Source organism: Sphaerodactylus townsendi, linkage group LG01 (assembly GCF_021028975.2).
Source record: "Sphaerodactylus townsendi isolate TG3544 linkage group LG01, MPM_Stown_v2.3, whole genome shotgun sequence".
Classification (NCBI taxonomy): Eukaryota; Metazoa; Chordata; class Lepidosauria; order Squamata; family Sphaerodactylidae; genus Sphaerodactylus; species Sphaerodactylus townsendi.
The window spans coordinates 64,817,680-64,839,686 of NC_059425.1; the positions used below are offsets into that span (position 1 = coordinate 64,817,680).

At 39.1% G+C, this 22,007-nt stretch overlaps 1 protein-coding gene across 7 annotated transcripts in view; it reads right to left on the reverse strand.

Moving 5' to 3' along the window:
- Nucleotides 1-22,007, reverse strand: part of CDC42BPA (CDC42 binding protein kinase alpha) — a 201,204-nt gene that overhangs the window by 11,227 nt on the left and 167,970 nt on the right. For all 7 annotated transcript variants that reach the window (XM_048508656.1, XM_048509047.1, XM_048508957.1 and 4 more), the window contains 8 exons: nt 20,007-20,088; nt 17,244-17,460; nt 16,083-16,145; nt 14,461-15,054; nt 12,227-12,324; nt 11,012-11,096; nt 8,315-8,438; nt 6,875-6,992 (listed from right to left, as the gene is read on the reverse strand). In XM_048508656.1, the coding sequence (XP_048364613.1) occupies nt 6,875-6,992; nt 8,315-8,438; nt 11,012-11,096; nt 12,227-12,324; nt 14,461-15,054; nt 16,083-16,145; nt 17,244-17,460; nt 20,007-20,088 (1,381 nt within the window). The remainder of the gene's footprint in view (nt 1-6,874; nt 6,993-8,314; nt 8,439-11,011; nt 11,097-12,226; nt 12,325-14,460; nt 15,055-16,082; nt 16,146-17,243; nt 17,461-20,006; nt 20,089-22,007) is intronic.

Here is a 22,007-nt window from a genome sequence, read left to right on the forward strand (position 1 = left end):
AGGGGACCTTGGCTATCAGAGACAACAGAAAGAGACAGAAGACAGAGAAACAGAGAGAGACAGAGAGAGAAAGAGATGGTGAGGGATGGTAATCATGACCCCAGGTATACAAATTATGGAGCAAATGGCCACTAAAAATGATGATTGCAAATCAATTCCTATTTAATTTCCAAAGAATCTTATTGCACACAAGCAGGCTACTGGCAAATTTATCCTGACAACAACTCGTTAATAATTATTTTGAAGAGAATGAATTCATTTACATAATTTTATTAGAATGTTCAAAAAGTCAAACAGGGACTTCCAGTTTCCTCTGTGCCAAATAAAAACAAAGTTAAACACTTGTTCCCTAATTGCAATTATGAAAAGTTTAATTCAATTAATTATTCATTATTAACTAAGTAGAATTCACACTTTTTTTTATTATATCCATTTACTTATTCTCCTATTCCTCAAATCCACAAATCGCCAGTTCATTTTTTTCTGTTAAGAGCAAAAAGTCTTTTCCGACTTTCAGTTATTGATAAACTTAGGTAAATTATTTTCTCTAAGCTTAGCCATCTCTGTCAATTTTAGTATCTTTACAAACCATCTTGCTATTGTGGGCATAGATGAAGTTTTCCATTTTTGTGCATATAATATTCTCGCAACTGATGTCTTATATAAAAACAATATTGCATATCTTTTTTTCAAACTGTCTGTCCATAAAGTCTTTAAACATTAGTCTTTAAACTCTTCAGGACCATTAAATGCATTTATATCTAGAATTTTTTGGCTTTCCTTTAAGTCAACCATAAATGATGAAATGACCCTTTATGACGTTCACATTTCCAAAACTGATTCAGAGCATTTTTATACATTTGTGTTAATTCCTCTGGTGTCAAATACCAACGATGTATCATTTTACAGAAATTCTTTTTGAAACTGGAACTTAATGTCAATTTAACCATATATTATCCCACTGATCCATTTGTATGTTATACCAAAGGTTACTGGCCCATTTTATTATACATTTTTTCACTTCTTCCTTTGTTTTCAAATTTCAACAGAGGTTTATACATTTTGGCAATAACATGATCATCACTGATACACAATTCAACTTCTAAATCAGTCTTAGAATATTCAGAACCGTGAAATCTTTTATCTGCTTTGAACCTTTCTAATAATTGCGCATAAAAATCCAATGACAGGCAGGTCCTCTTGCTACTAAATCTTCTCCTACTTTCATTTTGCATTCCCCTTGAGAGGAGTCTAGTACATCACAGTATGTTAACCACCTATTTTCAAATATAATTTCTCGTTTGCACAGGGCTTGTGATGAAGCCATAACGGTGGTTTCTGACACAACCCAGGCTTGTATTTGTATCATATTCTCAGAATTGCATGCCTAATATAATGATTTTTAAAATCCTTATTGACTTTAACTTTGTCATATCATGCCATTTGAATCTCATATCATGTCCCTCTAATCCCAACAATCTTCTATTTATCAACATAAACCATTCCTTCAACCAAATCAAACAAAAGGGAGCAAAACATAATTTCAAACCAAGTGACTCTAACCCTCCTCTTCCCTTTGCATCTTGCAAAATTTTATGTTTAATCCAAGGTTTTTTCACCTTGCCAAACAAAATTTGAAATATCCTTCTGACATTGTTGAAATGGAATATCAGTTGCTAACACATGTATTGTTTGAAACAAAAATAGCATTCTGGGTAAAATAGTAATCTTAATCACAGAAATTTTAACCAACAACAACAGATGAAATTTGTTTCACCTTAACAAATCTTTTTGACTTCTTTTCATATTTTGACATAATTATTTTGATACTAGTGGGCCCAGCCACGCATTGCTGTGGCAATTGTCCTTCTCATCACAGCCCGTAACCCACACAGATGTCCATGCAGGTCCAATGATCTGCAGCATAGCCTTTTGGGGTGGTCAAATGGAATCCCTCTTTCCCTTTTCAATTCACATTGTTATATGGTGCTGTCTTTTTTTTTTTAGTATAAAGTAATCCTTTCCATTCCACAACGGAACTGTCCAGAGTGTGAATCCTGCTGTCCATGAGGCTGGTTGACACGCACAGTCCTGGCTTGGGGAAGGCAGAACTGGGGCAAGGAGGCTATCCCAGTCAGGCAGCAGATGCAGGGTGGTGAGGCGCTCAGATCGAGGCCAGCTCTCTGGGTTCTTAAAGGGCCATGTGCAAAAGAAGCGGAGCCAGTAGTGTTGGTTCGCCCCCACCCCGCCGATTTTCTTAGAAGAAAAAGGCGAACTCCAGCTCGCTTTTAGTAAAAGAGGGCTGTGGTGAATATGGGGGAGGAAGTGGGTAAGTGGTGGTTGGATGTGAGGAAGGGCAGAGTGAGGTGTGTGAGGATGAGCTGGATGTGTATTGTGTGGTAGCAGTGGGTGAGGCACAGAGAGTGAAAGTTACCTGAGTGTGAGGGGGGGGGGAACCCCACCTGACGTCTCAGACGGCAAAGTGTGTATGTGTATTACCTAACAGTATTTACTGTTTTCACTGCTCATCTCTGCCCATCTGCGCGAACATTCTAAGCCCTCATACCAAGCCCTCAGGCCACAGACAGGCTGCACGAACATTCTAAGGGTGACAGTTAAACACAGTCAGCTTCATGGCCTGGTGCGCCAGGAAAAAGACGTTTTACCTGGCTCAGGTGTGGACTTTCAGCGATTTGAAGGTCCGATTACCTGCCCAGAACAGGGAGGAATGTCATGTGAAAATTTGGGGGGGAAACGTCCAGCCGTTTCAGCGTTAGGGCATGACTAACAAAGTCACTGTTAGCTTTTTATATATATAGATAAAACAATTCATATTTGTCAAGGTGAAACTCAAGGTAAATTTCTCCTTTTTTATCCTTAAATCCCATTTTACCAATGAAGTCTTTCTCTCTCAACTTCAATAAAACCAAATTGTCCAATTCTCTTTACAACTCTTCGTTTAAAACTTCTGCTTTCCCCTCTAGAATTTGCACTTATCATAAGTTTGTTTTATCTCTCCAGATATTTGCATTATATAAACTTTCCTTTTAATAAAAAAAAATAAAAACCTTCTACTGTCACCTATTGTTTCATTTTTAATAACCTTTGGCCTATTTTTTCCAAAGTCTCATACATTTTTTCCAAATGATTCCAATTTGTTAGCCATCTAATGGGTAGTCTAAATAGGGCTACTAGCACTGGTTTTGATTCTACATCCCAATAATCCCACTGGCTCGTCTTAGGGAATGTGAGGCTTACTATGACCCAGTCCCCACAGAATAAAATATCCTAAGTGTATACACCCAATGATAAATGTAATTTTTGTGTGCATTCCATCACCTAAACAGTTGGCATTAAAGGAATTTTAGTAGTTAAATTTAGTAGATAACACATTAAAGACCTATTGTAACTTTCTTGAGTACAATTTAAACCAGTAACTAATGGTTCTGTTGTCTCCCATCTGCTTCATACACTTGCCATACACATACATAATACTTTTTGAACCATTTCAGCATTTGTAGGCATGTGAACTTTTTCATACTGATGAAATATGGCAAATCCTTTTCCTGAAATCTACAGTGCAGAATAATACAGTACTGTGAAAAAGTTATGGTAAGGGTTATAAGGGTTAAAGTATGAAAGAGAGATGGTGAGTGAGGGTGAATTACTGTCCTGAACATACATATGGCTGCTCTAATTTTTTCATGGCTACAATTAATATAGTTCTTACCCAAAATGGCATGTCAGGACAGAGTCTGCTCTCAAAGGAGAGGACTGGACAAAATGATCTTTAGGTGCAGTAAACTCAGCAAAATAAACAACTAGGGTCACTAAAATGTGAAGGGATGAAGGGATTTATGTACATTATTCTTCCCAAAGGAAAGTTACATTCCACCTTTGAAGAGAGTTTTGACTCTCAAAAACTTATACCCTGAAAATCCTGTTGGTCCTAAGGTCCTACTGGACTTGAATCTAGTTGTAATCACAAACCCAATTCATCTAATTATACAAATACTATATATATTGTATCCGTTGTACAAATCTAAGCACCTGTGCAATATCCTGTTGATTTCAATGAGGAATGTATATATGTGTTAGAATACATGGTAAGAAAGTCCATTTTGTGTGTGCTGTCAAGTCACAGCTGACATTATAATCCCAATGGGTTTTCCCCTTGCATTCCTTACTAGTCTCACATATAAATACTAACCAGGACCAAACTTGCTTAGTTTCTGAGGCCCTTTCCGCACGGGTGATATACAGAGGCCCAGGGATGGCAAAAACGCTGTCCCTGGGCTGCTGTTCGCACAGGAGGTGCTGCTGGCCACCCGAAAGCAGTGTGAAGCCACTGCTTTTAATCTCACAAAACAAGTTTAATCTCACAAAGCAAAGCAGCGTCTTCGCAGCGGCGTGGTGTGAACTGCACCGCTGGGAAGACGCTGTTTCCCTCGTTGCCTCCACTCACCGTCATGTCCAGTGTTGCCCTGGAGGGTTGCAGGGACCCGCCCACGCTGCCCTCTGACCCCTGGAGGTCGGAGGGCAGCGTGGGCGGGTCCCTGCAGCCCTCCAGGGCGATGCTGGACATGACGGTGAGTGGAGGGGGCTGACTGAGAGCCGGCTCTGTGTGGAGCCGCCTCTCCGGCTGGGGGGAGGAATGGGGGCCGCTCGCACGCTAGCATGTGAACGGTACCCGAGCCTCCACCGTGTGCGGAAAGCGCCTGAGATCTGATAAGATTGGGCTAGCTTAGACCATCCAGGCCAGGGTGGAAACTCCATTACAGTGGCACAAAATATTGGTATGTGACTTACAAAAAAAGTTGAAGTTGTTACATTTAACTCCATGAATCCACAAAACAATGCTCAACTTTCTAAATAAGAATTGCAGAATTCAATCTTTTACATTTTCTATTTCAAAACTATAGTTTTAATCTGATTTTGTATTCTAACTTGTGTTTTATTAATTGAACATACATGTTGTATTTTAGATGTCATTCAATGAATTTAAAAAATTGAATTAATGCAACATGTAGTCTGGAAAATGCTTAATCTCTGTAGTTTACCCCACCTAGTGGTAAAAATCAAGATGATTAGGTTCAATTTTTTCCCTAATGCAAGACATGCTTTATAACTGCCTTAGAAAACAATCTCTCATTTCATGTAATGAGGAAGCAGATGGAATATATCCAGCATGAACATTTTATAACAGAATTATACAAACTAAGAGCTGTTTCCATGGTCACCTTTTGTAAATATGGATCACCAATTTTTCTCCCTATAGACAATATTCCCACATGCTTTAAGGACAGCATGAGCAGGCACCAACAATAAATCTTCTTTAAAATTATGCTGATTTTGTTCAGCAAAAGGGGGCATTTTTTCAATGACATGGAGACTGTTGTAATAAAATGGAAGTAGGTGAAAATAAAACCACAGATGTCCTCCTCCCAATCCTCACCATTAACTACAAGCACAGATAGTCTAATTCTACATAAAATACGGCAAGCGGAATTTCTAGGATTGCCAGACTGCAGATGGGGAATCCACCATATTACATATAGGAGGTAGGTGCACCTATAGGTTAAACAAACCAACACTCTGCACTAGCTTCTATAGGTACAAATGAACCAAGAATCGATCACTAAAATCTTTTTCAAATCTGTATATGATATCACTGTTTTACAATAAACATAAAAATTAATAGGTGATTTTCTATTTTTGTTTCACAGATATGCAGCTTCTCATAGTTTTACAAAGAAGACTCAGCTTCTACACTCAATTTACAAAATAAATTTTAACAATATTCAAATCAACTGTATACTAATTATTCATTGGTCAGTGTCAGTGTCAACCTGATACTTCCAATCATGTAAATGGATAAACCAATGTTTTAATTTCGTAATGTTTTTATTTTCATAGGTACTTCTTCAAAGCCCAATACTATAGTTATAGCCCCACCATGTGTTCATTCTCTGTGTCAAAACACTTCACAAGCCACACTTGGCTATACAAATGTCACTTTCCGAGCCAGCCTCTCTGCTGCTTACTGTAAGACTCTGCTATGGCCCTCAAGGGTAAGTCTACAGATGGGGCCTGCCTGGAGTTTTCCTGGAATTGCAACTGGTCTCCAGACAACAAAGGTCTGTTTCCCCTGGAGAAAATGGCTGATTCGGAGAGTGGAATCTATGGCATCATCTATGGCAAACGCCCTCCAATCCCACCCTTTCCAGGCTCCACCTGAAAATCTTCAGGAATTTCTCAATCCAGAGCTGGCAACTGTAGGAATTTTCCATTCATTTACTAACAAATTTATTTCCCGAGGAATTTCCTATTCAACATACTGTAAGCAAACACAATATCCAAAGCCTTTAGCCCTGAAGACAATCTTAGGGTTGTTCTTTTTTGGCAAGACATGGAGAAGTGGCTCAACAACTTATTCCTCTGAGGACTCTGTCATCTGCAAATTAGAAGATATATTCCCCAGAATCACCCACGGTAAAAACAACAACCCAGGACTATACAAATTTTCACTGCTTTTTGTCCTAGTTCATATAAAGTACTGGAGTTCAAAATCATCTAAAATGCAATAGTTTCCAGTTTAAATTACATGACACAGCAGTTGCTGAACGAGATCCTGGAACGCAGTTACCGGCCAGAGTAGACAGTGCTGAACTAGATGGGCCAATGGTCTGATACACAGTACAAAAGACAACTCCATATCCTCATGTGATGATTTCTGTCTCTCATACAAATGTGCCAACAATAACTCTCAAGGTCTTGCCTGTGAAGATCAGTTGACATGTGACTGCATCTGCCATTTTCTTAATTCTGTGTATGGCATATTCTTTATACATCAGCCGCACTTGCATATGCTTACCATCGGCAGATCTTTGAGGATCTGTATACCATCCCCTGGGCCCATGTGTGCTATGTGGTTGAAGTTGGTTGGATTAGAAATTAATTTATTTCTCATTTCTGGATCTCGAAGCATCTCCCTGCAAGAAAAGATATCCAGGTCAGACATTTAGTTCATAAGGACATTTCTTTTAAAGGTGAAATGTATTTTTCATAAAAATATAAATCTATAAGCCAAATATCTGGCCAGGTTTCAAGGGAGGGAAACTTTAACTTCTGATGTTGATTCTATGCCAGATCTCAGCCTAATGAAAGGGGAAGGGGTCAGGAAGAATGGAAGTTTGTTTTGGAGGCTTAGCAGCCCACATCCATAAAAGTCCAAATGGTTACTGAGACTCAGAGTGCACTACGAGAGGGAGTTGACACAACATTCAAGAAAAGGTGCAGAAGCGGGCTGCTCAGTGATGACCTGGCGCTGCACAGATGGAAGCAGAGATGAAGGACAGAAGAAAAAAGAAGAAAAATTAGAAGAGTAGTACATGACCTTTCACAGTTCACTGTCACAATAATTTTAAAGAGTTTGTAGAGAAAGGCACTGATGTATTGTAGGCTATGAAGTAAATGTTCTGAGATTGTTCGGAGTGTCTCAGGGAAAAGGAAGGCATAAAGCTGTGGTGCTCTAGTCCGACCATCAGTGAAATGTTGGGTGCTATTCTGAGAACTGAACGAGAAATAAAGGAGAAGGTCTAGCTATGTCGGTGAAAAGGTCAGTGATGCCAGTTTTCCAAGTGTTTTCCTACAGTTATGTGTAAACAGATGAGAAACAAATGTCCAGTAACATCAGAAGTTAGATCGATACTTATTGAAATATTTTTATAAAACTATAATTCTGCATTCAGATTTTCATATGCTCTAAAGAACCACCATTCAAATGGAGTCTTTCATTATGTGAAAGCTGCACAAGGTTCGCTGAATAATCAGCATAAGAAGAGGGGAGTACACAACAGAGACTGGAACAGGAATTGCCCAAAACGCAAGTATCAGAATTAGACTCTGAAAGCAATACATATGCGTAATTAGCAATGTAATCCTCTTTTGTAAAACTTTTATTCAGTCTTTAAATATATACAGTATATGTACACACCACACACACAAATGTACATATATACAATTCATGGACGCATGCATTCCAAAATTACAATAATTGTTTGCACAAATATTTATTTTTTTTAAAAGGCTTAAATATTCAGAATGGTATTTATACAAATTATATATAAAGGATAAATCACCCAGGAGGAGGAGAGACAACAGGATCTGAAATTAACAGGATGGTCTCCCAAAAAGTCTCAACTTTTGTGCTCTCACAAAGCGAAACACTACACTTAGAACCCAGTGAACCAGAAATGGAGGTCTTCAGGGCCTACAGGCGTGCACAGAATATAAGTACAGGTTGAATACCGACCTCCTCTGTTGCATTCTCTCCTCCTCAGGCACTCTGAATGAGTAACGCCGCTTATTGTTGATATTTCGGACCATTTGCTTCCGGCTGTTGTCTGAAGTCTCAGGAACTACCAGCTCATCACCCTCTAGGAACAACATGGAAACACCAAGAAGGATCCATATTAAAGCTACCCATTACAATGTATATACATATATATTCTTCCTTTCTGACACAGATGATTTGTAGTGGAATCCAAGCCTCTGTCTACCATCCTTTGTATTCTTATTTGGAAACTGTGGGCTTTGGAAAGGTGTATGGGACTCCTTGTGTGTGTGTGTGTGTGTGTTTAGCAAGAAAAGCGGATTCATGGAAATGGGATACGGAGCAGTGATATGACAGGGAAGAGGTGCGTTTAACACAGCTGCTCTTTTTCAACTCCAGATCACAGCCCATCATGGATTTCCTCTCTCCAGGGTTCAAAATGGTAGGGAAAGTCACTAGCAGGGGATATGAAGTAGAGAAACAACAGGTTAAGGGAAAAGTTAAGCTTCCCTTCTCCATCTCTGCTCCACTCAAACTATCTCATTGGGATGCAAAAAGTTGCAAAAAGTTGTTTACATCCTGTTTGATATATTTGTATCTTACATGTAACCTCAATGTATTCTATGAGCCTCACTTCCATTGTGCACATGAGTGGCACATGTATATGATGAACAATTCTTGGTCAATTATGCAAAATGAATGGGCTACCTGGAGACTTTTGATAACATCAGATACAATAAAAAGGCATATTGATCCAAGAAGCTATGACTGCAGACTCCTCGAAGTATGGAAAACCTACTATAGCAGGTACTGGTTATTCCTTTTTCCTCCAGTTAGTTTGTATACCATAATGCCTGTTGAAACTCTGGTAAAGATTTTTGAGATTGCCTTCTTAAGAGTTAGTGGGACTTTGTTTCTGCAAATAAAATTCCAGGACTAAAAGGTAGAGCAAATGAAAGTGTGATCTCATGCAATACTGAACACCCTCATGTGTGCAGCTGCCTTTAAATTTTGGAAGATCGATCGGTCATTTACCATGTTTGGTAAGCATAAATCTACTAGGTGCATTCCCAGGATTATGCTTTTCACATCTTACTGCTGATAACAAATATTGCCTACATTGATGTAAGACGAACTTTGCAGAATTTATAGTGAGATAATAGCAGAGGAAATAAAAAAGAACACTTCATTCCCCTTCTGACAGAAGTCACTTGTGCTCAGGAAAACCAATACCCTTCTACTAGATAACAGCTTTGACTTTTAAAAGAATTCTGTTGGGTTGGACCCCGTGATTTGTTAGCAGAACGAGTGGGCAGAGGTGGACATTTGAGATTGACCTTTGAGGAGCAGCAGCGGCATAGTGGTTAAGAGCAGGTGCATTCTAATCTGGAGGAACCGGGTTTGATTCCCCGCTCTGCCGCTTGAGCTGTGGAGGCTTATCTGGAGAATTCAGATTAGCCTGTGCACTCCCACACATGCCAGCTGGGTGACCTTGGGCTAGTCACAGTTCTTCGGAGCTCTCAGCCCCACCTACCTCACAGGGTGTTTGTTGTGAGGGGGGAAGGGCAAGGAGATTGTAAGCCCCTTTTAGTCTTCTATAGGAGAGAAGGGGGGGGATATAAATCCAAACTCTTCTTTGCTGTGCTCCCATCCACCCAGCAGTCCCTTGCAATCCCAAGCAAGTTGATCCCAAGCATTGCAGGTTGTGCGTAGTAGGCTAATAGACACAAGGGTTAGGAGGCTGCATTAAGAAGTGGGAAGGGCATGAAATGTTTCCTGTTCCCCCTTCTGTTGACAATGGTGAACTTGCAGTACTTCCCTCCCACTCCTCCATAGCTCTCTGACCAACGGTTACTCATGGGCTAGTTGTGCCAGCATCTCACTGCCATCGTTGTATCAACTGACACTTCAAAATCTTTAAAGGCAGCTACTTATAGAGTGCACTACAATTATCTAACCGGGATGTGATCTGAGCATAGACAACCATGGACAAATAGTGCCACCCAAGGAAGCTCTGCTCTGTGCGCCACAGAGAAGACATAAGCTTCCATTTCAAACAGTAAGCCAAGTGGCAAGGCTGTTCTTTTGGGGCAAGTGCAGGGTTTGGGGAATGGAAGGAGGTATGCAGGGATGTGATGCTACAGAGTTCACTCTCCGAAGCGTCCATAGTATACAAGGCAGCAGATCTCTCTGGTCTGGAGAGCAGCTGTTATTTCAGGAGATCTCCAGACCCCATTTGAAGGTTGGCAACTCTGCCACCACACAAAACTAGCCGAGTCTCATGCCCTGTCTGGTGACATTTTCAACCAGCAGCTTTTCAGTCTTACCTGAAATATTTTAATAGCTTCCTCACTCTGGTGAGTACCTGCCAAGATTGCCTGGGAGGTTTCATGGAGGACTAAAGCTCTACCACCTTTGCTTTCCATTAATTGCAGTGCGATATAAAATGTGATAGAAGTTTCAAAGCTTCATTTTGCACCTAAACATTTCAAAGCAACACATACTGCCAGATCTCATTTATTTCTTACTGTTGCAGTTGCAAGACTAATTTTGCACTAAACAGATTTAATTGATTCTGTAGCACTGAAGACTCAATTAAAAATGATCCACAAAATCAGAGGATGATATCACACCAGTGCTTTATATACACTGGGACCACTAGCAACATCTGCTTACCTGCCATCTTGTTTTTGAAATATATTAATCGAACTGTTTCTAGTCCCAAGAGGTTTAGTGATCCTTCTATGTTTAAAGGGCGTACCTGAAACCATATAAGTGATATGTTTTAGTAAAAGAAATATATTAAACTAAAACAGTGCAAGTATTTAATAAACACAATGCAGAATATTACTACCAAGTCTTCCCATGAATTTGAACGTGAACATTTGGTAAATGGAATAGAAATCTTTGTAAAACCCCAACACAAAAACTATAGGCTTTTCCACATTCTTGTCTTCCTTGCTTGTTTATTCCTGTTGCTTCTGTGAGGAGGATGTTTTGTTTTGCATGTATTTCGCTCCCTCTAGTGGACGATTTGATATTACCTCTCTATACCTGGCAAAAAACCAGATATGTTGGACATAAGGATATAATGGATATATATATTGGATATAATATTGAATATAATATATTGGATATAATATTGAATCAACCACTAGAGGGAAGCAACAGGAACACCCAAGCAAAGAAAATGAAAATGTGGGAAAGCTCTATGCTGACTGTGGTAAAAGTTTCCAGTCATAAGCATTTCAGAGGGGGAGAGGGGATGCTGCCTAGCATGCAGAAGGAGCACTCTTTAATAGGCTACATATGATAACACAATCTAAGAAGATGAAACTCTGAAGAAGAGCCATGAGTTTACTCTGCTTGAAATCTGACATAAGAATCATATGTTTTTAATCTAGAAAATATTCAGCATATGGTTTCAAGGAACTTTCAATTTCCATTTTACTTTCATGTTGGAAAATGAACCTTTGCTTGCAGGACATTTCACAAGGGTTCACTTTAAAAGGTAAAGATTAAAGGAGTGTATAAAATAACAACAACTACAGGTGACATGAAATAGCAACATGATAGGATGGCTGCAATTTGTAATACTTTCTTCTGGTTATACGACATTAAAGGAGTCTGTCAAAATGTGTTTGTGTTGGTTAGCAATAAAAATCAACAGATTTTCCAGTCTTTACTCAGTTCTTTGAAAAGCAGAAACACCTATAATCTGTTGACAAACTAATTATGCGTATATGCAGCTGTCAATTTCATAGCCCAACAACTGAATTTTCATTCTTTATGTAAACATTATTTTAAAATGTATAATCCCACCTTTCTGAAAGGCCCAAGGTGATTTACATAATATAAACATATACAGTTAAACACATAGTTAAAACACACCTTCTTGAGGGGGATAGTCTGAATCCACTCCATGGAGTTTACATCAAATATATCAACCGCATTTTCACTGTATACTGAGAGGTAAGGAGCATTGTAACCTAGGAAGAAGTACAAATACAGATCTTGAAAAAGGAGTTTAATATTAACCACACTGTACTAAAGAGGCAATTCACGACATTAAGCCTCTGTAGACAACTACACATATGTTTTCTAGCTTAGATAAAAAATTGCCCTAAGGTTCATGGAAGGAGTTTTTTCATGAGTGGAAGAACACTTTTAGATCCAACCTATGCAATTAAATTTAAGACTACTTTTACTCATTTTTTTTCTTCAGCAGCTCAACCCCTACTTCTTTCCCAAGTCACAGAAACCATGCAGTCTAGGCACAAACTGAAAACAAAAAACTACTTGTAAGCAAGCTTTAAATCCTACTTGGAAGTACGCCTGACACAGCATAGTGCAGAAATGCTGGCAGTCTGTTTTTCATCACCATTTGCAGTAACTCCACAACCCACCAAGCATGGCTCTGCATTCACAGTGGCCATGAAAGAAACCTAGAGAATCCTTGCCATGTGAAAGCCAGTAAATGTATAGTATCTACTTCAGAACATGATTTGGGGGATCATCTGAAATGAGACTGTGAATGATTACGCATGGCAAGGTTCCTGCTACTTAAAAGAGAATTGCCCGGGAAGTCTTTGTTCCAGGCAGATTCGGCATTATTACCACAATCCTGTTTGCAGTGGGGAAGGCATTACCCATCAGCTAGCTTCTTGCTTGCATCAGGGGGGAGGGGGGGATGACAACGATGTTATGCAGGTTCTCTATTGTGCATGTGCATTTTAATTTTTAATATAATCTTTCGTTTTAATTTTAATCTTATCAATATATCTATATACCGATATAGACCTAAAAAAGGCAAAAAAAGCAAAAAGTCTTGAATACAGCATCTGTACACTTTGCCCAAACACTAACTGTCTTTTATGGTGGGAAGTGAGGGGGGAGTAATGGCGGCATTACTGCAAAAGGACAATGTGAACTGTCCATTTGTTAAGCTCCCCAGGTTCATGATGGTCCACCTCCCGATGTGCTGTAAACCCAAGCCTCAAGACCAATGTGCTCTTCCTAGTGTGGTCTGGAATCACCAATTGATTGTGTAAAAAACTACAAGGCTGGAGACATCCCAGTTTGTTGATTAAATGTGGGTGTTTTGACTGATCAACTAGTTTTATTATTATGTTTGATTTCATGGCTACCAGTTTGATTTCATGGCTACTAGCTGGTTGTTGGCCTTTCATTACAATTCGAGCCTCACCCAGAGGCCTAGGAAGTTGTAATGCATCAGCGTAGTATTCGTGTGGATCCCAGCAGGGCTGCCTTCTGAATCTGACAGATGTTAATTGTGTCGATTTGAAGATGTTTCAAGTGCTGCCCTAGTGTTTTCAGAATGGCGCCTAGTGCGCCAATTACCACTAGGATGACCTCAACTGGTTTGCGCCATGGTCACTGAAGCTTGATTTTCAAATCATATAATTTTTTTAGTATTAATATCAATTTATTAATATTAATATTATTAGTATTAGTATTAATAATATTAGTATTAATATCAATTTATTAATAATAATATATTCAATATATTCAATATTCAATAATAATCAATATATATATATAAAAATCTAAAGATATAACGCTAACAGGAGTGGGGAGGCCCCAGGCAATAGAAGTGATATGGCAGGACAAGAAGCAGGAAGTAGTTTGCAACAGGGAGGAGGGCGAAGGGGAAGGTTGCAAAGCAGCGCGAGGGAGTGAAGGGGGGGTAAGATTAGGCAGGCTGGCTACAGGCAGTGGGAAGAGATCTGGGGCAAAGCTGTGCCCGTGGACAAATCTGTTCTGCTCTGGCAGCGAAGCAAAATTAAAATCATGGTATAAGTGGATTTGCTTGCCACGGAGATAGTGGAAAATGAAAATGGGGCTAGAGGAAATACGTCTGTAAAAGAGATTTCGCTGCATTGGACATTTGCCTCTACCATGTAGCAAACACCTTGTGTGCAATTGGCCTGTGTGTCATTTAGAAATACACATTAATACACTGTAGCAGTTGCTAATCCCATGCAGCCTCTTAATCATCGATATACATAAAACTGGGTTGTTTAACATTGTAAACATGATGTAAATATTCGGGAAGCTGCCAGCAGAAAACAAGCTGTATTGAAAATATACTGATGAGAACTTACAGGCAGAAGAAGGAGTTGCAGGCCACATTAGTTCCTGTTGCCTAGACCTTCGACCTTGGCAGTCCACATAAACTCCCACGCTGTTAAAACACAGCAGGTATTCCTTATTTGAGATCTCAACTGCACAGATGGCATCAGATGGCTGTTGTGCAATGAATGACAATGTGTGGTCATCTGGGTGAAGCAAGCTATGTGGGTTTCCTTCACCATGCAAAGGGTATTTTAGGAATCCTGACTGGTAGCCCACACAGAGCTGTTCACTAAAGACTGCCATCCACTGGACATTCCCAGCCACTTGGATCTCTTTAATCTTTTTGTGACGTGTCTTGCTGTGATTTAGTTCATAACAGAGGACTTGTCTTTTCATCGCCACACACAAGCAAGTAAGAGCTCCATGGCGCACTTGTCCTGAAACTATAGTCTGACAGCCTTTAGTTTCTGCCAGTTTATAAAAATCAGTTTCTCGTCCATCCAGAGCTGTAATCGGGAATAGCCGTACATGACGGTTTCGTCCTGAGATCACTGCTATCAGCTGTTCATTCGGGATGAGCTCAATCTGATGAACCTTTTTATTGTCACCGACACGAATTATCTCTGCAAAAATGGTTTAAAAACCCAGGTGAGTAAATCTTATACACTGATGTTAAACAACACTATTAAGAGAAAAAAAATCTAGGTACTAATAAATTGTTTTTTTTCTTGAAACTGGGAGAATGGCTTGGATCCAAACCTTGTTTTCTGCAAATGGAAGTGCCCTTTCTCTGAAAGGGAACATTTTTTTCACAGATTACACCCTCTCAATGCCGATGCCATTATCTCCAGCACTGCTCCTGTGGCGGGGAGGGGAGGGGGAGTCCCTGATCCTAGGTGAAGGTAGTGGGCTGCAGTGGGAGAGGAGAGGAGAGGTAGAAAGCTCTCTCTTGCTCTGCTTCTACAACTTCAGATCCAAGTCATTGTCTCGAAGTCACAGTACAAACGACTATTTGCATTTTGCTTTATTATTCCTCTCATTTTGCTGAAGGTCACCAGTACTGAAACGAAGTACTTCTTTTGCCTTTCCCATTCATACAGTACTCTATCAAAGCTCTATTTTCCCTCTTCCTTTGTCCCTTTAAAATAAGTATCTTCAGAATAGGAAGGACGCCATTTCTTATAATGGCTGTTTGAAGTGAAGAGAAGCAGAAGACGTGTCAAATGAACTTGATGTTTCACATATCTACAACTACTGCAGACAGAAAAAGCAGATATTATTTATACAAATGGCATGTTCAGCTACAGAAACGTTCATCTGGCTTTAACAAGTACTTATTGTGCCCTAGTGCTATAAAGTCTTGACTTTCTAGAAATGTTTTTTTATTCCTGTTAGCGGCACTGAATGGAACCACGCATAGGACAGCAAGCTGGGCTGCCACCTGCCAGCGCAATACAAAGCAGACTGAGCTTTTTTCCAGTAAGTACAAAGAATACAGAACAGCTTGACTTTTCAGCTCACAAGTGGAGGCAGCAAGTTAGCATCTAGTAAAATAAACTCTAGAATCTTACATCAATACAAGAACGAGGTAATTAAAATGCTCCACTTATCCGAACTACCCACATTTCAAACATAAACCATGTTCTCTTACCATCCTTGGTGACATGTATAACAAATAATCCTTCTTCATTTCCCAAAGCTATTCTTTCATGATCTGCAATAAATAAAATATTTTCTAACTGGACATATGCTGAATAAGGGAAACAATCATTTAATTAAAACAAACTATTTAAATATAGTCTGACAGCCTTTAGCTTTAAATGATTTCTATGGTTTGAGGAAAACAGAATTTTCCAATCACATCACTTTTTCTTTTAAGAGATAAATATTGTACCTTGCTAACTTCTTCTGTTGGCAGAAGGAAAGTAAGAGCAGGACAGTTCACTAAGGACTGCTTCTCCCTCAGAGGCAAAAAAGAAACTGAGAGAGGAGGAGGAGGGCCGGCTGGCTAAAGGCCCAACAGGAACAGGAAGTTGAAGTCTCACATTCTGCCTCTCTGGGAAGCTAGTGGGAATCACCCCAAGCTAGAAGATGTATTCCTGCACAAGGAAGAGCCACTATGACTCTTCTTCAGGTCAACTCTTTAGAGCATTTAGCTGAAGTACCAGCATTGCAAAGAAGAGATATTAACAAAGAAGAGCACATAAAACTCTTTACCAACAGGTCTTTCCTTAAAATTCTTACTTCATTCTGGTGTAAAATTCCAGTGCAATAGTTTCAGTTATAACTATGAATCTGAATATTAAATGTAGAAGAGGAAGAAGAGGAATTTGGATTTATATCCCCCCTTTCTTTCCTAGAGGAGGCTTACAAACTCCTTTCCCTTCCTGACTCACAACAAACACCCTGTGAGGTGGGTGGGGTTGAGAGAGCTCTGAAAAAGCTGTGACTAGCCCAAGGTCACCCAGCTGGCGTGGGAGCGCACAGGCTAATCTGAATTCCCCAGATAAGCCTCCACAGCTCAGGCGGCAGAGCGGGGAATCAAACCTGGTTCCTCCAGATTAGAATGCACCTGCTCTTAACCACTACACCACTGCGGCTCTTCAAGTTAAAAATACTGTTACAATCCTTTATATTGCTTTCTTTGCTTTTATCATGCTTTTTTTGAATAGCAGATGTAAAGGCAATGGCCAGAGAAGGCATTAAACTTAGCTAATCTTTGCTAAGTCACTGATTTACCCAAAGGATAAAGGATAATGAAGGCAGTGCTAGAATTCAAATCAAGTAGTTATTTCTCACAGCAAATATTTACCTATGATTGCTGCTGCCTGTGTCGTTTTAATGAGGGGCAAGGTGCTGTCATAGGCCTCTTTGGGAACATAGACTGAGCGATCCTTGAGTTTGTTCTTCTTTAAAATCCTGTGTAACTCATTCAGGACTCCTACCCATTTGCTCTTGTCATTCTCACTATCAGCCAGGATCAGGATTGAACACTTATTACTGCATGCTGATAGTTGGGAAGCTGTAACCTGGAAAAAAACACACATCCATCTTTATGCTAGATGAAGAAGTAGCTGCCGTGGCATTTATGATGCACAAAATACAGGTACACATTTTTGTACATAATTTGAGCCATGCTTACACTAAATAGACTGAGAAACTCAACAATACAATACATTCCAAAGTTTACTAATACAGATAAGAATATCAAAACTGTAACCAATACACCATACTAGCTTTTGTGAATGAGTCCTGTTGAATAGTATTGATCAGCTGTTCTTGGGTGAGTAACAGAAGTCATGCATTATCAAGTCACCTGATGGTTGCTGTCAGGACTGGCCTCAAAGAGTCCTCCCTATGAGGCCTAGTAAGGGCCCTGCCAACACCCAACTCTTATTGATAGAAACCAAGGCTGGAAGGAGGACAATACTGTTGTGGCTACCTAGCAACTGCAATTGAAAACATTCATTCTTAAAGTTCCAGATGCTGCTTGTATTATGAGAATGTGTTACACCCCCCCATTAAGATTTCAGATTTTTTTAAAAATTGGGGGCTTTTCTAATTTCTCCATAAGTTTATATTGGTAAAAAAACAAACATGTTGAATGCAACTGATAGGTAGAAAGATCTGATCATGGCTCCAGTCTCTGAATTTATGTATTGACAGATTTTGCCATGTTGAGAATTAGACACACTGATGATATCCACATACATTAAACACAACAATAATAAAGCAAGTGGGGGTGGGGGAAGAGAAAAACTAAGAAAAAAAGTTATTTGAAAGGCATCAGCTTCCTGTAAAACATGCAAGGGAAGGGCCCTGTATTTCATTTAGAAGGATTAGTTCTCTAATAGCCAATTGTAACAGACCTTCTAATAAAGACTATATTAAAGCCGGATTAGTTATTTTCTAGTGGTATAGAATCAGATTTTTGGTTGTCAAGAAATTGAAGAAACCTAAGCCTTCTGAGTATCAGGAAGACATTCATATTTGTATTTGCACTAGCTGGATATGAAAAATCTTTCCAACAATTGTTACTTGGTGAAAGGATATGCATGGCAGTGAGTGGGTGTGTGAAAACCCTCTGAGCAACAGTCTCTCCCTTTCCTTCTCTCTCTATATATATCATTTGCTAAAGTACTATTGCAATTTTGCTATGGAAAATGATGAAAACCAAATATATTTCAAACAGCAGTTAAAACTATTTTATATGTGTGCACTTATGAATAACTATGGCTAAAGTAATAGAACAGTCTTTTAATCTCCATTTCAATCCACGCCTTATTTTCTTATAAGAAGTTTCTGTTCAGTGTGACCAACTTGGAGAGTTAGAACTAATTCAAAATGTAAAATAAGTCTGGTAAATTACACCAGCAGCTTCAGAAGAATATGAAAGGAGCTAGAAGTTTTAAAGGTTGCAACAGTGGAAATAAACAGAATAAATTATGATATAGAGGTCATTCTGCATTATTTTCAAGTTCAAACAAAATTTGTAAGTAGAGTTGAATCAAATGTTCATAATTTTCCATTTTCAGCTCAAATAACTACGCAAACTATAAGAAAATTTAAAAATATATTTTTGGCTCCCAGTGGAATTCCGGATCATCTTCAAGGTGATGGTGTTAACCTTTAAGGCCCTCCACGGCCTGGGGCCCTCATACCTTCAGGACCGTCTGACCCCATATGTCCCAAATAGGCCTCTGTGCTCTGCAGAGGCGAATTTACTGGTTGTCCCTCACCCCTCAATGATGCTTTTAAAGCCCTAGCTCCTGCCTGGTGGAACGCTCTCCCTCCAACTGTTAGGACCCTGCAGGACCTTGAGGCGTTCCACAGGGCCTGTAAAACTGAGTTGTTCCACCAGGCCTTTGGGGAGGCTGGCTGCGGAGTTGCTGCCCGTCGCCCCCCATGATGCCTCCCTCTGTTTCCATCTATACCGTCCTTCTGCCAATAGTTGGATTGGGCCCTGCCAAAATTTCTGTGTGATGCTGCTACTGTGTTTTAAGGATTTTAATGTTTTATATGTTTATATTTTATTACTGTATATTGGGTTTGCCTCTTTTGGCCTTATTGTTCACCGCGCAGAGCACTTCGTGGGTTGGGCGGTATAGGAAAATAAATAATCATATTTCCCAGCTTTCGTTCACATGTTGACTAAATGCAGCTCAGAAAAAACCATGCAAGATCCAATGACTACTAATAGCTATGCCAACGATCTGATGGACTTTAGGGGAATGTTTACAGAAAGTTATCACAAAGGGACTCAATCTCAAAGCTCAGTGGAATAAGGAAGCTTCCCCAAGCTTTGTCAGACAGTTTCTAGGTCTTGGGAACTTCCATGAGCTGCTCCTAGTGGTCTAGGTCAGGGACTGGAAGGTTTCCTAGAGCAGGAACTGTCCGTCTTCGATGTGCACACTTGGCAATACAAAAAGACATTTCAAGAGATACAAAGAAATACAATAAAAAACAGAGCTATCTCAAGAACAGTAGTGAAGCTGAAAAACAAACAAAAAAGACACATTTGGGTTGTTTCTACTCTTTAGCAGAGCATGTTTCAATCATAATATATACCACTTACTCTAAAGATACAGGGGATATCTTTTCGATTTGCATGGATGACATCAGAAGCCAAGACTGAACTCACTGAAAATTCTTCATCCCTGTAGAAAGACAAACATTGTTTATCATGGAGTAGATGTTTATTGGACTACTGAAAAACTAAAATGATCATATTATATAGCACTGCAGAAACTGAACTTTCATTAAATTGCTCTGATTTTCAGTTTAAAAAGAACAGCACAAAGGCATATTGCACTGCACTTATATCTGATTAATTCAAGTATGGTTGGATTAGAAAACCTAACACATTTTCTCCTGTCTGGGTAGCTGATCAAAACAGGGCTGAATCAAAATGTGCACTAACTTTGTCATTCTGTTTGAAAACTTTGAAAGTGGGGGGCACACCATGGTGCAGGGAGCGAGCTATAGACAAGGCAAATATGTTTGCCCGATGTGTCAAAGGTGCTGCTATTACCTGTTTGCATAAGCCTGGCAAAGGTGGTGAAGCCTGGTTGTCAGACACTTGCCTACAGTAGCGCGCAGCTACTAGTAAGTGGGAAAACGCCCTATGTCCTCTTTCCAAAAAGTACTGTCAGGAAGCCATAACACTTGGACATCTGATTTGACTAAAAATGGGGAGTGGTTGTGTCTGGTATATCTGTGGACTACTGTCTCTACTTATCTACACTGAGTAGTACCGCTCTGTGTCTGCTGACACTTCCACCTTACTTTCTAAAATTGCAGGTCCTTTGAAAGAGGTTTCTTTGAAGGAATCTGTCATCGTTTCAGGTCTTCTGTATAGCTTTTCAGTGCATTGCTCCCATCTTTTCTTTATTTTGTCCTGTTCTGTTAATGTTGAACTTTCAGAATGCCTAGCTGTGCTTTAAATTTCCTTTTGATTTCTTGGATCCTGTGGACTAGATCTCTTGTTCTTCCTTTTTTGTTGTTCTCTTCTATTTTTTTTCACAATGGTTATTAAAGTAGTTTCCTTTGAGTATGTGCCAGTAGCTGGAGCACTGAATTTAGACTTCTTTTTTTTTAATAGAAATTTTATTAAGTTTGTTAAAAACAAAACAAATACAAGATTAACAACTTATCATAGATATCTAACATTGATATCTTATGTCCATTACATACATCACGTTGGCATATACATCAATCTTAAATCTAATTTATAAAATACTACTACGATGATTCTGCCATAGTTTCTGGCCTTAAGGACCCCTTAAGGTCTCTATTAGGCTCTACCTATTTCTAAGGTAGGCTCTTCTACCTCATCAATTAGCTCCGTGTATGTAGTACTCTAGTTCCAGGTCTACTTCCTTTTCTATATTTATTACCCTGCCATGTACATATTTGCTGGAAAATAATAATACTTCTGATACTGAACTTATCTCTATATTTACATTTTCTTTAATAGTTTCCTCTTTCCCACATTCCATCTTATATATCCATTATTTATTACTAAACATCATTGTCATCTATCAAATCATAGTATTCAGTAAACCATTTAAACATGATAATAGCATATTAATCAATGTTGTTCGTCATTATCTTCTTCTTGATCTTAAGTTCAGATCTCCTTTTTTAAAAATTTTCTTCCTGCGGTCTATCTTCTTCCATGTCTGTCTTCCTTGAAAATCAAAATGTAAGTTTATGAAAAGAGAGATTCGTTGAATGAAAGAGAACAGATCTGTTATTCACTTACATTACCACTCTCTCCCTCTGTATAGTTTTTTCCCTATTGTTTTCTATATTATACTGTTTTATCTAGGTATTCAATGTATGGTTTCCAGGTTCTTTTAAATTTATCGGATTCATCTTTTATCATACAAGTTAATTTGTCCACTTCCATTACTTGGTATATTCTCCTTTTCCATTCTTCTATATTTGGGGCTATAGGTTCTCTCCAGTATTTAGCAATTTCTATTCTTGCCGTCGTAATTAGGTACAAAAACAATTTATTATTATTTTTTATATCTTTATTATTGTCATTGTATAGACCGAGAAGGAAAATCTC